Consider the following 15,877-nt stretch of genomic DNA (forward strand, 5'->3'; position numbering starts at 1 on the left):
TAGTGGTTTCATGGTTTTTAAACTGGAAAACACATTTTTTCCAAATAAAAATCTTAGAAAGAATTCAAATATGTGAAACAGAAATGTGAAGATACATGGAATTGTTCTATTGAAACAGGAGTGGAGAATCTGAAGCTATACATGTTCAGCCTCTGAGGCATTCCGTGCTGGCCTCTAAGGTACTTCTTGAGAATGGAGGGACTCTCCAGGGTGCATCCAAACACAACGACAACACACTGGAACTAAGCACTTATTTTTCTATATTGCCCACGAGACCATAGGCTCCAAGAAGGCAGGAACCGTATTTGTTTCATTCAAAATGTGTATGATAACTGAGCATCTGGCACAGAAACTGGCAGTTATTAGAGATACAATAAATGATTTTTGAATAAATGAATAATAGTTCTAGTAGGGTGAGCAGCAGAGCTCAGGGTTAACAATGATTTGTTCCTTCTTCTCTGGACAGTCCAGATCAAGTAAAGTATGACCTGAAAAGAGATACCATAAAGGAGATCAGATAGTGCAAAGAGTAACCCATTCTTCTCTAAAGTCATCTTGATCTTTTATAAAGGCCAATGCATTACAGAAATGGCATGGCACAGAAGAGTTAGAAACATCCTACATCTGATTTGCTTAAAAGATGTTCCTATTTTACTACGAGAAAGAATTTTATTAAGGTCTTCAGGAAATGCGTTTCTATGCTAATCAGATCATTTCAGCAAAGAAAGTTCAAGAGTAAGTTCTAGAAGAAAAATGATTTGCATTATGACTCAACTCTCCAGGACAGTTACATAACGATGCACAACCTTCCAGACTTTTAGAATGATGGGATTATCTGAGCCACTTGTGCTGGAGAGTCCTGTGTGACACCACACTTATGGCTTGTCAGTAACTCTTGGGGACATTATTTGAACTTGTGGTTCTGAAACAATATTTTGCTTTCACTCACTTAAAGGGGAAATCTTGTAGACAAAAATCACTGTCATTTTATAAACACAATATGGTCATTCCTGTAAGTCACAACCTAGTGGCCTCTTCTGTTACAAAGTATATAAACACACGGCTGAACTAGCCTTTTAAAAAGAACAATGGAATTCTATGAGCTGTAAAAAAAAAAAAAAAGAAAAAGGATTTCTTACCCTTTGAGACAGCATGGAGGAACCTGGAGAGTATTATGCTAAGTGAAATAAGCGAGACAGAGTAAGACAAGTATCACATGATCTCACTTAAATGTGGAATCTAATGAACAAAATAGAACCAGAGACACTGAAGCATGCAACAGACTGGCATATTTCAGAGGGAAGGGGGAAGTGGAAAGAAATTAACCATAGAACTTATATGCATATATGCAAAACCCATGGACACAGACAATAGTTCAGTGAAGGCATGAGAAGGGGGCGGGACTGGGGTGGGGGAGATCAATGGGGGGAAGGAAGGAGATATCTGTAATACTTTCAACAATAAGGATAAATTTAAAACAATTAAATTAAACAATGTAATCTATGGTGGCAAGTCAATGCTATGCTGCATTTAAAATATGTAATCACCACCATGCTCTATAATATTATGAGGTTTTAATATCCCTAGAGTTGAACAGAAATATAAACACGGAAGAATGTATGAATTAGACACAAATCTGATTCTTAGCGTTCAGACACTTTGTTTATATTGTCCTCTATTGTATTGCCTTCCCTTTAAGCTTTGATCTTTGCACCAAAGTCAATGTACTGTCTTCTGCTGGGATAATAGGAGCCCATGTTATTTAAACATCCAGCTTGAGTACTTAAAAACCTAAGACCACAATTACTAAAATTTCAGGCCTATCTCTAGATTATGATAATGTAATATGTGATTCAAGAACAAGAATACTAAATAACACAAAAAAACCAAATTCAAACCACTTACCACAAACACCTGTACTTTCTGAAAGCAACAATAAGTCAACAAAGTGAAGAATGACTCTGTATTCTTATTCCCCTCAGCAGGAAGTTCTATCTAGTTTGATGGGAAAATGAGTACATAATGCTGCCAGTTAATTGCTACCTTTACCCTTCTTGATCCACACTCTAAGCATACCAGTTGTGGCCAGTTATTATTAAAAATCAACAAGTACATAGGCACTAAAATAAGAATACGTGGATGCTATTGCCAAATGAAGAGTTTTTTCTGCCCCAAGAGGTGAATCAGTTTGAGAAAAAGTAATAAATATGATATAAGGAAGTATAAATATTCAATTAAGTCCTGCAGTCTAATTTTACTCCTTCTTAGATGTAGAACCTTTTTCTTCTTGGATAGAGAGACCAAATCCAACCACTGTCCTCCATTCCATCACCTTCAGGCATTCTGCAGGTGCTGGGAAAGGCTCTACAGATATTCCTTTTAGGACAATAATATAGTTGGCCCTTGAACAACACAGCTTTGAACTGCATAGATCTACTTATACATTTTTTTTTTCAATAAATACTATAAATATTTTCTTTTCCTTGTAATTATCAATAAAATTCTATTTTTTGTAGCTTACTTTATTGTAAGAATACATTGTATAATACATCTAATACAAAATATGTGTTAATTGATTGTTTATGTTATCGGTAAGGCTTCCAGTCAACAGTAGGCTGTTAGTAAGTTAAGGTTTTGGGGAGTCAAAAGTTATATTTGGGTATTTGACTGACAAAGGGTTGACAACCCTAACCCCCAAGAGTCAACTGTATAATATAATGACGAGTTCTGGAAAGCCAGTAGACAGCAGCAGACCAGTCTGCTATACTGGATAGCAGAAAACTATATTATTAATCAACCCTTACACTTCACTTCTGTATCATTTCTTAACTACTCTAGTTATCTGGAGCTATTAAGTACAGGTTGATAAAAAACAAGTTGTTTTTTTTTTTTTAATCAGGCTGGACAGTCTCCAACACACCTCATGTCCAGCACAGGATGCCTGCCTTCTTTATTCCTTTCTTAACCCCCAAATTAGGTAGCAGCTAACAGGGTCAGCAGGGAGAAATGGATGGCACTCAGTGTAATGACAGTTTCCTCATGAGATAATAGTTTCCAAAACCCCTATTCAGGGGTCATGGCTAATTTCTTTGTTGTGATTTCTTACCATTTGTAATCTGAGCGCCAGATCTTCCAGAGACTCTAAATTAATGGTTGGGAACTTTTATCTTCTATATTTCCCCTTATATTCCAGGTCCATCCCCTTCCCAAGCTTATACCCTGTCTTAATCTGATAGTCAAAAGATCAAGAATACTGTCCTCTTCACTGAAGCATTAGGAAACATTGGGGCAGCAAGTGGAAAATGTCTGGAATCAGAACAAGGGTTTAATTTAGTAAATTATTAGTTTCTCTTGTCAGCTCAACTGTTGCCATTAAGATTTTTCAGACAACGTCTAGACTTCTTCAAAGACTCTTTATTCTACTGTCTCTCCAAAACTCTCTGGCAATGTTTCTCAACCTTTTTTACATTCTCGTCAATCCCCACTTAAGGTGCCCTTTTAGACTTTTTTTTCCTAATCACATCCCCTCCCTATGAAATATTAACACTAGAGATAGATTGTTAATCTGTTTATATGCACTGGTCCTTTCGAGGACCACACACCATTGTAATACCAAAGATTTTTCACCTCCTAATATCCAATTTTTACCTTTTGGCGCAATATGTTTCTTTTCTTTTTGAGAATGCATGCTCTATAAGAATAAGCTACCTTTTGAAAATTCTCCAAACTAACCAAACATTATGAGTTAATTTATTTACTCTGTATGTGACAATTTTCTTTTATCCTAAATCTCCTTTCCCCTTTCCGAGTCTTAATTATTGACATTGAGAAAAGTATTGAACAATATAAACCAATCAAAATGCATGTGTGTGTATTTGTGTGTCTACTATTAGAATAATTGCAAAACAGCTTTAGCTAAAATATGGAGAGCTAAATCCAGGGAAGTTTTTGAAATTCTGATAAAGTGTATCATTTGTTATATAGACTTGACAGATGTATAGAGTTTTCACACAGAAAAATAAAATGAGATTATTATTTTCAAAAAAATATTATGAGCTGCATGACTTGCTTTTAGTCAGAATCGTGGGCTAGTGGGCAATGCTTACAGACTTTCAGATTCTGTCCTTGACTTCTTGTTACTGATACTGGGAGGCCAAGGATTACACAATTATGGGTATGAAGTCATGCAAATTAGAAATGGCATTTTACTCTCTGCAGCTGAAAGGGCATATAAAGTGCAAGCATTAACAAATCTAAAAACTCAACTAGAAGACGACTTCTTGATAGAAATATTAATGAGTAAAACAAATCTATAAAAGATTGATCTTAAACCTAAACTTTTTAAGTTTAGTAAGAAAATGTTATGCTGTAATTAAGTTGTAAAGTTATCAGAAAGGTAATAATGGTGCATTTTACATAAAACACTATAATGAAGTAATTCTATACATATAGGGGGATCTCTGGCCAGGAGTTGACTGCATAGTTCCCTGTACCTTCCCCACACACACACACACACACACACACACACACACACACACCCCACTTCAGATGATTTGAATGTACTGAAATCTGCAGTTTACTTGTCATCAGAAAATATAATGAAGTTTCTTTGTTTCAAAGTTCAGAAGCTTCTTAGCAAAGTCCAAGTTAAGGACATACAATGAGAGAACAAGGTGGCTAATATGAATTTTCCAGAGAACAGTCAAATGTTGCCAGCTCAAACAGTGAAGCCATCAAGATTAACTTGGTGATATGAGGGGATGTGTTAGAACTGTACAGAAGCAGAGGAAGATGTTATTGATGAAGGAAAACCTCTGAGTCACTTCAGGTAGATGGCAGAAACAGCTGCAAAACACTGGCAACATCAGCTGTAGTTGAGAATTGAGAAATAAATCAACTTCAGAACTTGGTGGAGGCCCAGAACATAAATAAACTGAATTAAAGTCTCTGGGACCCAATGACCCAGGTGTCCTCCGGAATAAAGGAAAACAAACAAGCTTGCTTAGGATAGCTGTTTAAAGAGCTTTACTTTTTTGCAAACAGTTGAAAAGCCTTCTGTGCCAGGAAATTAATAGCAGAAACTGGTCCCCCTATGGTTCAGATGGAACCCCAAAATCCCTCTTCTCCCAGACTCTGAACTTCTGAGCCACTCTGAACCCCAGTGGGAAAGTCACTCTGGGGACAGAATGGGCACACATCCACCTCCTAAAACTAAGCGATTTATAGAAAAGCTGTCAGTCTGTCCCAGGTGTGACTGAGATACTGAAATGCCTCGTTTCCTCTTTCTCCACTAAAACAATAAAAATTAAAAGAAGTCACCCAGAGAAAGTCACTCTTGAGTGCCTCTGTCTACTTTAAGTGTCTCATCTATCTGAGTTTCAAGTTCAAAAGGTTAAGAGCTTCACCAATGGGCGGCGCAGCCTGCAACTTTCTGCAACTCCGGGGATCTGGAATCAGTACCTCTTGGGCATCAAATCGAAGTCTCCAGAGTGTGCGGAGAGAGCCACCTCACCCATCCCATTCCCTCCTGCACGCATCCCACACATGTCCATCCTATTCCAGAAAAAAAGGGGGCTCTCAGGACTGGGGATCTGGGGACGGACACGAAACCCCCCACACCACAATGCATTCACCAGGGTTCGCGTGAGAGAGACAAAGAGAGGACAAGAAAAAGTGATTGTTTTTAATAAAATAAGTAAATAAAATCCGAGCCTCTTACCATCTCGCCTGAGGTTGGCGTTGCGCAAAGCTTTGATGGATGCGCTCTGCGGGGCTGCAGAAGTGTCCCGGTAGCTGCAAAAGTTTGCGCAGATTAGAGTGTAGACAAGGATGAGCCGGGGCATTGGGACCGGAGACCGAGGGACAGCCTTGCTCTCAGAAAAACCCGGGCGATCTCCCGGGACGGCCGCCGCCGCACCGCGCTACTGCCGCCCGCGCTCCCCCGCGATGGCCGGCCGCCGCGCTAGTCGCCAAGCTCTCCCCAAACTTCCTGCATGCTGAACTTTCCGAGCGCGTGTGGGTGCCGCACTTCCTTGTGGTGCTGAGAGCTGATAAATGGTGACGGGACCAACAACAGGTTGATGTTTGGTCGCCCCCTCCGGCGGCCGGCAGCTGCAGCACAGGCTGCAGGGGGCGGGCGCCGCGCGTTCCGGGGCGGCGAGCGGCGCGGCGTGGCCTCTGCCCCGAGGCTGCGGCCCCGGAGCTGCGCGCACTCAGGCTCCGGCGGCGGCAGGAGCAGCCCAGCTCCCCGGGCCTGGCCAGCACCCGCTCCCCCACTGAGCATGCCCATGCCCAGCTTGACCGAGGGCCAGGACTCTTGCCACCCCCTGCGTTTAACCCTCGGCATTAGACCAGAAAGGGAGCAGAGAACAAACAAGGTGGCCCGGAGGAAGTGGGGGAAGGTAGAACCCAGGTACTTCTCCAAAGGTGACTGGCTCATTCCCCTGCAAGGCAGAGCGCAGGCCTTGGTGATAGCCAGGTCTGGGGAAGGGACTGGAATTGGAAGTGTTTAGTTTGCAATAAATCTTGACTAGTTCTACTTAATGAAGATTTGCCTCTGGGGAAAAATGGAAACATGCAATTGCAGAGGAGCCCAATTCTGTGCTTTCCTTTGAGCTTCAGTGGATATGACCTTAGCTAAGTCAAGGTTAAGCTCTCAGGGGGACCGCAGTCCTTTCTCTCTAGCTCACAGGGCTCTCGTAGCCATGGGCCAAGTCCATGTGTTGAAGTGTGTAATAAATTACCAAGGGTGCTTTTAGATGCACAGTGCAAGGGGCTAGCGATCAGGGTGGGGTTGAGGAGGGTACAGACTGGCAAGGTGAAGTTTGAGAGAACATTGTATTCTTTATCTTCATGGCCCATAGGAAGAGGCCGGGAACATGCAGGCCTCTGGGCCTCCCTGCTCTGAGTATCTGGAGGCTCTGAGCTCCAGGGGAACTGCCTCTGGATTCCATGAACTTCCTCCCCAGGCATCTGTCTCTCCCATAGGGAGACTCTATTGGCAACAGGAGTAGATCTAGACCCTGCTGCTCATTCACTTTGTCTCCTTGAAGTCATCTGACCTCTTGGGCCTCAATTTTTTTAACTTATAAAAAGAGAGTAGCAATTCTTGGTTTGTATGATTGTGGTGAGAATTATATGAAATAATTTTTGTATATTGCATTGTTTGTAGCTGAATCCAAGTCCACATTTACATAATTTCTCAGCTGCTCACCATGAGACCTAGAAGGGATACTTTTCATTTTCTTTCAGGCCTCCTGGCTTCTGCAAGTCAGGGGTATGAAAGGTCAGTGATATCCACATAGAGAGCTGGAAGTGGCTGGGAAGGGTGGAAAGTTCAGGAAAAGATGGACCTGGCAATTACACTATCTGATGCTTAATCGGACACACGTGTTCCTTCCACAAACGCAAAGATTAATGTGGTTCATCTCTTGTCATTTTTGTCTAAAACAGTGTTTTACAAACTGCAGGTTCCTGGGTTGTGAAATCAATTTCAAGACCAGCGTTATTATTCTTTATTTTGTTAATACTTTAGTTTCAGAGCAGTTTTATGTTCACAGCAAAATTGAGTGGAATATGTAGATTTCCCATATACCCTCTGCACCCACACATGTGTAGCCTCGCCCATAATCAACATCACCACCGGAGTGGTGCTTTTGTTACAATTTATGAACCTACAAAACAAACACTCCCAAATTTACCTGCTGGTACACTCTTGGTTCCATATGGTATACATAAAGGTTACATACTGGTTCACCCTTGGTGTTTTACATTTCATGCGCTTGGACAAATATATAGCCATACATATTCATCATTATGTAATACACAGTGTTTTCACTGCTCTAAAAATCCTCTGTGCTCCAGAATTATTCTTTAAATAAATAGTATGGAAGCAATAGCTTAGAGATTTATTTAGCAGGGTTCACTGGTAATACTGTTAAGTATTGTTTCAGGAATATTTTGTTTGAAACACACACACAGATATGAAAGTTATTTCTGTGGGGCATAGTAGAAAAAGTCTGAAAGCCACTGAGAAAAGGTCTGATCACTTTGTCTCAAAATGTAAGCAATCCCTGGAAGACACACCAAGAAGAACAAAATCTGGGTTTGCATTCAATCATTTATTCATTCAACAAATATTAATTAAGCAGATTTTCCCTTTTGCCATGGCCTTGTCTAAAAACCCTGGTGAATAAAATAGTGAAAATGGGAGGTAACACCTCTAGTCCATTGCAGTCTGCATTCTATTGGAGAAGGCTTATCGACAAGTAAGTACATATCTATATTATTAAGAGGATCAGAGATTGAGGAGATTGGATTTGAGGTTACTTAAAATATATGATACCATTGCCCTAGCTGGTTTGGTTCAGTGGATAGAGCGTCTGCCTGCGGACTGAAGGGTCCCAGTTTTGATTCTGGTCAAGGGCACATGCCTGGCTCGATCCCCAGTAGGGAGTGTGCAGGAGGCAGCCAATCAATGATTCTCTTTGACGTTTCTATCTCTCCCTCTTTGAAATCAATAAAAAAAATATATTTAAAAAATATATATGATACCATTTTTAAAAAGTGGTTGAAAATGCTCATTAAAATGCTAAAGAGGATTATTTATTTAATACCGGGGTCCAGCCCCGGCAGTCCAGGGGTTCCCAAAGGTGTGGACGGAGTCGGCGTTAGTCTCCGTGGATCTTCCTGTGCCTGGCTGAGGCCACAGAGAAAGATCCGAGGCAAACTGAGCCTTTTATAGTCAAAGGTAAACAAGGTAGTGGTTACCAAAGTTACAGTGTTCTTGTGAGTTTCACTTGTTTTTGTTCTTGTTGCACTTCCTCAGCCCATTAGCTTCCCAGGTAAGATCTAGGGAGCTCATAAAGTCAAGCCTAATTATGCTTAAGAGGACTGTACCCTCTAAGCTGGGACTTGTTTGTGACTTTTCCCACAGGTCAGTCGGAGGCTTAATCCTATATTGGCTCCCCACAATTTAAATATATTATATTAAATTTAAAGTCTTCAAAGTAGTGTATCCAAGATACTAATAAATTCTGTGTACTCACAAGGCATTGTGAATTCATAGTGTCAGATAATTTAGCTAACTATATTAAAGGACAGCACATATAATCAGCATGTTCATGATTATTTTTAATGTCAGTAAACATCCATAAATCAATGACAAAACAAAAAATTAGGCACTCAAGCCTATCAATTGTTCTGAACCTGGTTTTAAATACTACCTAATAATTAATTCTGACAAATTAGCTTTATCATATAAACTAAGGTATTATTATATACAGAATAAATTCTTAATAAAAATATATTGAGTGGGAAAGGTCTGACATAAAGATAAAATATGACTGTTTCAACTTATTTTTTCACATGTAGTTCAAACTAACTCATAAAAGTTATGGTGGGAAAGGAGTGAAACATTGAAACATAGTATGACCGCATTGAAGCCTTCTCATTTCTGCAAGTGGCTCACACCAGAGCCTTTCCTGAAAAACGTAAACTTCTAATTGCAACTCATTGCAGGACTTTTTTTCTTTTCTATAGTAGTTATGTTGAGAAGCCTTCTCCATTCAAAGAGGACAGCCCTCTGTTATTCATCCTCCCCCAGTAGATCTCAGAAAATGCAAAACACTGTGATGTGACATTTTAAATTCTGCTCTGTCATTAGACAATTGAGTTTGGTTAATATTGATTTTTTATGGGACTGAGATGTCTTCCTATAAAATGGAAACATTATAATGTGTTACCTCCAAGACTTTCTCAAAAATATGAATATCGTGTTTTATTGTTTAAAACTTGCTTTCACTCATAATTTTTTACCACTTGCTATATGTGTAGCTTTATCATATTCAAATACATTTAAATAGCAATTAGAAAGTCTGATTACATGCAAGAATAAATTTTTTCTACAAATTTTTATAAGCTATATTTTAAAATTCCTATAATTAATATATAATAAAATGATAGCTCAAAGATTTAACATTAATAGTTACCTTATTTTCAAAATTATATTTTCTTTTAAAGAAATAAATGGTTCAAATGTATAAAAACACAGATAAAGAGAATGTGTTTTAGTAGTAGAAATAACTATATAGATGAAACATAGTTGATTAAAAGTATGGCAAATTTCTAAAAAAAAAGATTGACTATGTTGCCGTAAAACATCTAGCAAAATGTTTTTGACCTTGATTTGGCTCAGAAAAACTAGATTAAACTGAGTTCACTTTCAAAACTATATAAAAGATAATGTTTGAATTTTTGGTGCTAAAGAATGAAATGAAATATTCATATGAAAACAAACTGTGGTATTTTTTCTAAATGATTCCTATTCATTTGAAAGACCTAGAATACTGCCCTAGCCGGTTTGGCTCAGTGGATAGAGCGTCAGCCTGAGAACTCAAGGGTCCCAGGTTCGATTCTGGTCAAGGGCATGTACCTGGGTTGCGGGCACATCCCCAGTAGGGGGTGTGCAGGAGGCAGCTGATTGATGTTTCTCTCTCATCGATGTTTCTGACTCTCTATCCCTCTCCCTTCCTCTCTGTAAAAAATCAATAAAATATATTTTTAAAAAAAGAAAGAAAGACCTAGAATACTAACATGGTTATAGAATATTTTGTATCAAGTACATGCAAAATATATTATTAAATTATATTGACTGGTCAAGAGGCACACCAGTTTTAACCCATCTAATGACTGTCATTTAATAATGAAAGTTAACCTCCTATTAAACTCTTCCATATTTTTAACTAACTTCCTTGCCACATGTATCCTATTTATTATTTCATTCTTATTGATAGTAAACTAAGTTGTAGAAAGATGTTTTAAGCATCTTCTTAAAAATTATTACATTATCTGTCTTTGAAGGGGGAAGAATTTATTTTGATATTAGGGTTCTGAAGAACTGAAACATTGATTTACTTAATTCTTTTAAAGCAGAGTCAATTTGCTTTTCTTTCCAGTTATTGGTGAGGGAGCCCATGCCCTGAGCATTGCCTTTCCTCAACAGAACATGACACTGAGTTCCATTTTGTTGAATATTTATCTTTGAAACTAGAATTTCAATGTTTCTTTCTATTTGTTAGACTGAGATACATGCCTAATTTCTATTTTCCAGGTCCTAATTTGAAGAAAATTATAGTACATGCTAATACAATCATAAGCCCAGGTGTGTTCAATTTACACTACACTGTGTTATTTACTCTATAAATAATGTATATACACAATTACCACATTTTATCTAGAATCCTACCTAGTATGTCAAATAAAATTTGCCCAACTACAATCCTGACATACTTTGAACAGTAACTTTCAGATGTGATCTTTTAAATGGTTGTAGGTGAGACTATCAGTGTGACTCTTGGATAACAAGGCCAATCGGTCAGATGGTCTGATCTCACAAGCATTGGTTTTCCTTTACTTAATTGAATTAACCAGTGATTCAGTTCAATAGAATGCAGTGATGTAAAAGAATCCCTATATCTGTCATTTTTCTTCAACTTAGTTATATTTTTACTTTCAGATGTCTGTCCTTCAGCTGCATTATCTAGATTTAAGGTTTGAAAGATGAATGAATATGTTGCCTGCACTGCAGGATTCCTTCCTTAATTGATCTGGGATGTCTGCCAATCTCCTTTAAAATTCTGCACTTTTATCTTTATAAGATTGGCTTATGTCCAGTGAATTGTCACACTGTGATATCTCCTTTTACCTTCCCATTTCTTAAGCAACAAATTGGTATTCACATCTTGAAATGCCCTTTGCCTTGAGTGAGAGTTTTATTTCATTCAAAAAATTTTTTTTCTATTTATATTTCTGGCAGTTTCATTATTACTCATTTATTCTCCTTTGAGTCAAGCCAATATTGAAGTTTTTAATAAGACAATATTTAAAACTTGAGTGAGTGTTTAACCCTTATGAATGAGCAAATTCTATTTTTCTCCCTAACTAATGTAACCCATTTAATAGGTATTCCCTTTCGTCAAGTTGTTGCTTTTAAAAGTTTGAGATTGAGGGCATATTTTGCACTCTAAAATCTTGGTTATTTTTCCAGAATTTCCTCCTTATAGTCTACTAAAGAACATAAAATTGCATTGGGAAAGAGAAATAAGTATTGAAAGTGCAGTGCAAAATGAATAATATAGTTTACTTTGAATAAGCTAACTTGTAGTAGAAAAAAAGTCTCATCATTAGACACTGAAACTGAATCTTCTCTTAGATTTTTTTTTTCTTTTAAGGCCATAAGAAATTTGTTTCCTGAGTAAAGACTGGGAAAGTGCCCCCACTTAAACATTTTGAACTTCTAAAGCAAGTCTGTTTTGATAAAGGATAGACTATATTCACTTACCTCTTCAGCATGAACTTACCAGTGAGTATCTTTTTCAGTATTATATACTGATTGACTAATGAATCCTCAAGTGACTCTTAAGTGTAATATAAGGAGGCATCTTTGAAAGGTTATGGCACATATTTCATGATTATATTCTTTGAGTATAAGCCACTTTCAAAGCTATAAAAAGCCACCTCTTGTTCAAATGTTTGTTGGATATGTCTGATTTAGAGTTTCCTGGAGTGAAACTCTAACCCTTTCAGAAAACTTTGAAAGAATAAGCTTGCTTTCTTGACTTTATGTGGAACAATCAATGAGATGCAATCTCAAAAATGGAATGCACACAAAAAAAAGCAACAATAAAAATGTGACAAAGAAAGGATGTTGGAAACCACAGAAAAGAACTAGGTCATTTCAAGGTAATAAAAGCAAAACAATCTGTCTAACTCATTCCTTAAATGAGTTAGCTTTACGGTCTGTCTGGATAGCATATATAAATGTAGAAAGACTAATATGACACTGATGAAGCCACAAACAGAGAAGTATCTGTGTGAAAGTCATGTCTTGAGAATTATGAAGGTAAAGACTTTAGAGTGTGTGGGAATGTAGAGTTGGGGTAGGGGTGAAGGGTCCAAGGAAACACAAAAATTGTCTTTGAGTACTTGAAGATTTGAAGATCTATTAAATTTAAGAATAAATAAGCTATTATTCCTATATAATACATACACTATGCTCTTATTAGGAGGTACATTCTAATTAATACACTGATTTTAAAAACATTAATTTGATGTGTTTAAGAGAAGAGAATGGTTTATTAAGACAGAAGTTGTGTTTTTCTTTTTAATTACTAAACACATATCATGGGGACTGCATAAATAGCAAGAGTATTAAAAATGAAGCTACTTCATTAAGAAGAAGTTTTTAAAGGCCTTAAAAGTTTTTTTTCCCCCAAACTCTAGGATTTTGCATTTCTTTTTTTTTAAATTCTTTATTGTTGAAAGTATTACATATGTCCCTTTTTGCCCCCATTGACCCCATCCAGCCACCCCGCCATCCCCATCCTGCCACCCCAGGCCTTTAGCACAGGTACCTATGTCTGTGCCATGGGTTATGAATATATGCATACAAGGTTGATTATTTTCCACCCAACCACCCTCTCCCACCTTCCTCCTGAGATTCCGCACTCTGTCCCATCCTTCCAGGTCTCTGGATCCACTCTATTCATCAGTTTATTTTGTTACTTAGATTTCACATATGAGTGCGATCATTGATACTTGTCTTTCTCTGACTGACTTATTTCACTTAGCAGGATACTCTCCAGGTCCCTCCATGCTGTCTCAAAGGGTAAGAGATCCTTCTTTGTTACTGCTGCACAGTATTCCATGGTATAAATGTACCATAGCTTTTTTGTCCACTCGTCTACTGATGGGCACTTGGGCTATTTCCAGATCTTAGTTATTGTAAATTATGTTGCTATGAGCATAGGGGTGCATATATTCTTTCTGATTGGTGCTTTGGGTTTCTTAGGATATATTCCTAGAAGTGGGATCACTAGGTCTAGGATTTTGCATTTCTATAATCATATTTTCCCCAAGGTTGCTTAGTTTGGCATAATCTTATCATGTACAGCAAAGCTGGGAATTTTTAATAGTTTTATTTCAAATGTTTTTAGTTAGGAGCATTGTCTAAACCCCTGTTAAGCCACAACAGCAGTCTTAACATGGTTCTAAGGCATATGACTTTATATTGAGGCTAAAAAAATATGCAAATTAATTATCTTCTTAACCCAGCCAATATCATGAATAGTGTTATGGCTACTCATATTTTCCCCCTAATGCATTAAAGTTCATGTAATTGTTTTTCTAACACAATATAAATTTTAACAAGCTGAGGAAAGTTATTGAATTTATTCTTGAAGCCAAACATTGCTGCAGAAAATATGAAAATATTTAGGCTGATAAAATCTGATACAATATAACATTTTTTACATTGTTTCAAAGAAAACTTATTCCGCAACTTGAAGGAACTGCAATAAAACCAAAGAGCAATATCTAAACAGTCAAACTAGGTGTTTGAAAGACTATCTGAAACGTCTGTGTTTCACTCCATGGGAAACCTTTAAGCCTAAGTCAGCCAACTTGGCCTTACTTTGTGCATAAATTTAAACGGCTCAAATATCTGGTTTCTCTCTTAAGTAGCAAAATGAATAATAAAAGAGAATTGAGAGTATGGAAAGATTTTTTTAATTTTTAAAACAAATGTAAAATTCAACATGGCAGTCTGTGATTATTCACTATGCTTCCACATATCCTGATATATCTTTTTGGGGCTCATGAATATCTATATAATGCTTTATTAATTAAAACATAATTATGGTGCCAAATTATCATAAATTCTTAAAAATTCCATTGGCTATATTCTATTTAATATGGTAAAGTTTTACCCTGTCAATATGGAAATTTACTTTAAAAACAATTGAATATTAATAATGACACATATATATGGGTATATAAGTTGACTCCAACTTAAACTCAAGCAACAGTTGGCTAGCATTTATAAAAAAAGTAAAATCTTTGTCAGAAATGAACACTGCAGAAATAGAGTGCTTTAATCCAAATATATACATGAGGATTTTGTTAATTTATATAAACAATACTAGAAATAATTTTTCATTAGTGAAAGGAATAGTATCCTATATATTGATCAGAAATATTGATCAGGCCTTTTCTTGAATGAATGATATAAGAATTCAGCAAGGCCAGCAGTTAGATGTCTTTGGTGTAGAGCTCAATCCTGGCTGGCATCCTCCCTTTGGACTTGCATCATCCCACTTCACAGAGTGCCTTATCGCCTGACCCAGTTGCAAGGTCAGCTAGTCCTACCTCCAGGATACCATTGTGCTCACCTCAGAGTCAGTCTGTCATGCAACCTGCTGGTTCGAGGGTCTGAGCAGAATGGACTGTCCAGGTGCCAGAGCAGCTATAAGAACTAGCTACTTGTTTTTTACTTGTTTGCTAATAATACTATGTGTTTGACATATATGTGCTTATATTGTAATATAACAAACAGTAGAAAAGTTGTGAGGGAAAGAACATTTAGCCTGCATCTACCTTAACTGCCAGAGGTGACCAATATTTACCACAAAAACTTAGAGTCTGCCTCATGGCTATGTAGGCTTAGGTCAGTTTGCAACACAAACATATGTTATAGAATTGTGGTAGAAGCCAAATAATTCTGTGCATAAATAAGATTCCATTACCTTAACATGTACATGACGACCATCTCCTTCGTTGATATACTGGATCCGTGGTTGGCAAACCGTGGCTCACGAGCCACATGCAGCTCTTTGGCCCCTTGAGTGTGGCTCTTCCACAAAATACCACGTGGGGGCGCGCACGTACAGTGCGATTGAAACTTCGTGGCCCATGCGCAGAAGTTGGTATTTTGTGGAAGAGCCACACTCAAGGGGCCAAAGAGCCTCATGTGGCTCACGAGCCGCGGTTTGCCGAGCCGCAGTTTGCCAACCACTGTACTGGATAAATATGTCCAGTGTAT

General features: G+C 37.8%; 1 protein-coding gene across 2 annotated transcripts in view; it reads right to left on the reverse strand.

Moving 5' to 3' along the window:
• The window catches only part of PDGFD (platelet derived growth factor D), a 222,435-nt gene extending 216,202 nt beyond the window's left edge, over nucleotides 1–6,233 (reverse strand). For both annotated transcript variants that reach the window (XM_059707926.1, XM_059707925.1), the window contains exon 1: nucleotides 5,720–6,233. In XM_059707926.1, the coding sequence (XP_059563909.1) occupies nucleotides 5,720–5,843 (124 nt within the window). In that variant the 5' untranslated portion in view covers nucleotides 5,844–6,233. The remainder of the gene's footprint in view (nucleotides 1–5,719) is intronic.
• Between the last annotated feature and the right edge of the window lie 9,644 nt (nucleotides 6,234–15,877).

Source organism: Myotis daubentonii, chromosome 9 (assembly GCF_963259705.1).
Source record: "Myotis daubentonii chromosome 9, mMyoDau2.1, whole genome shotgun sequence".
Lineage (NCBI taxonomy): Eukaryota > Metazoa > Chordata > Mammalia > Chiroptera > Vespertilionidae > Myotis > Myotis daubentonii.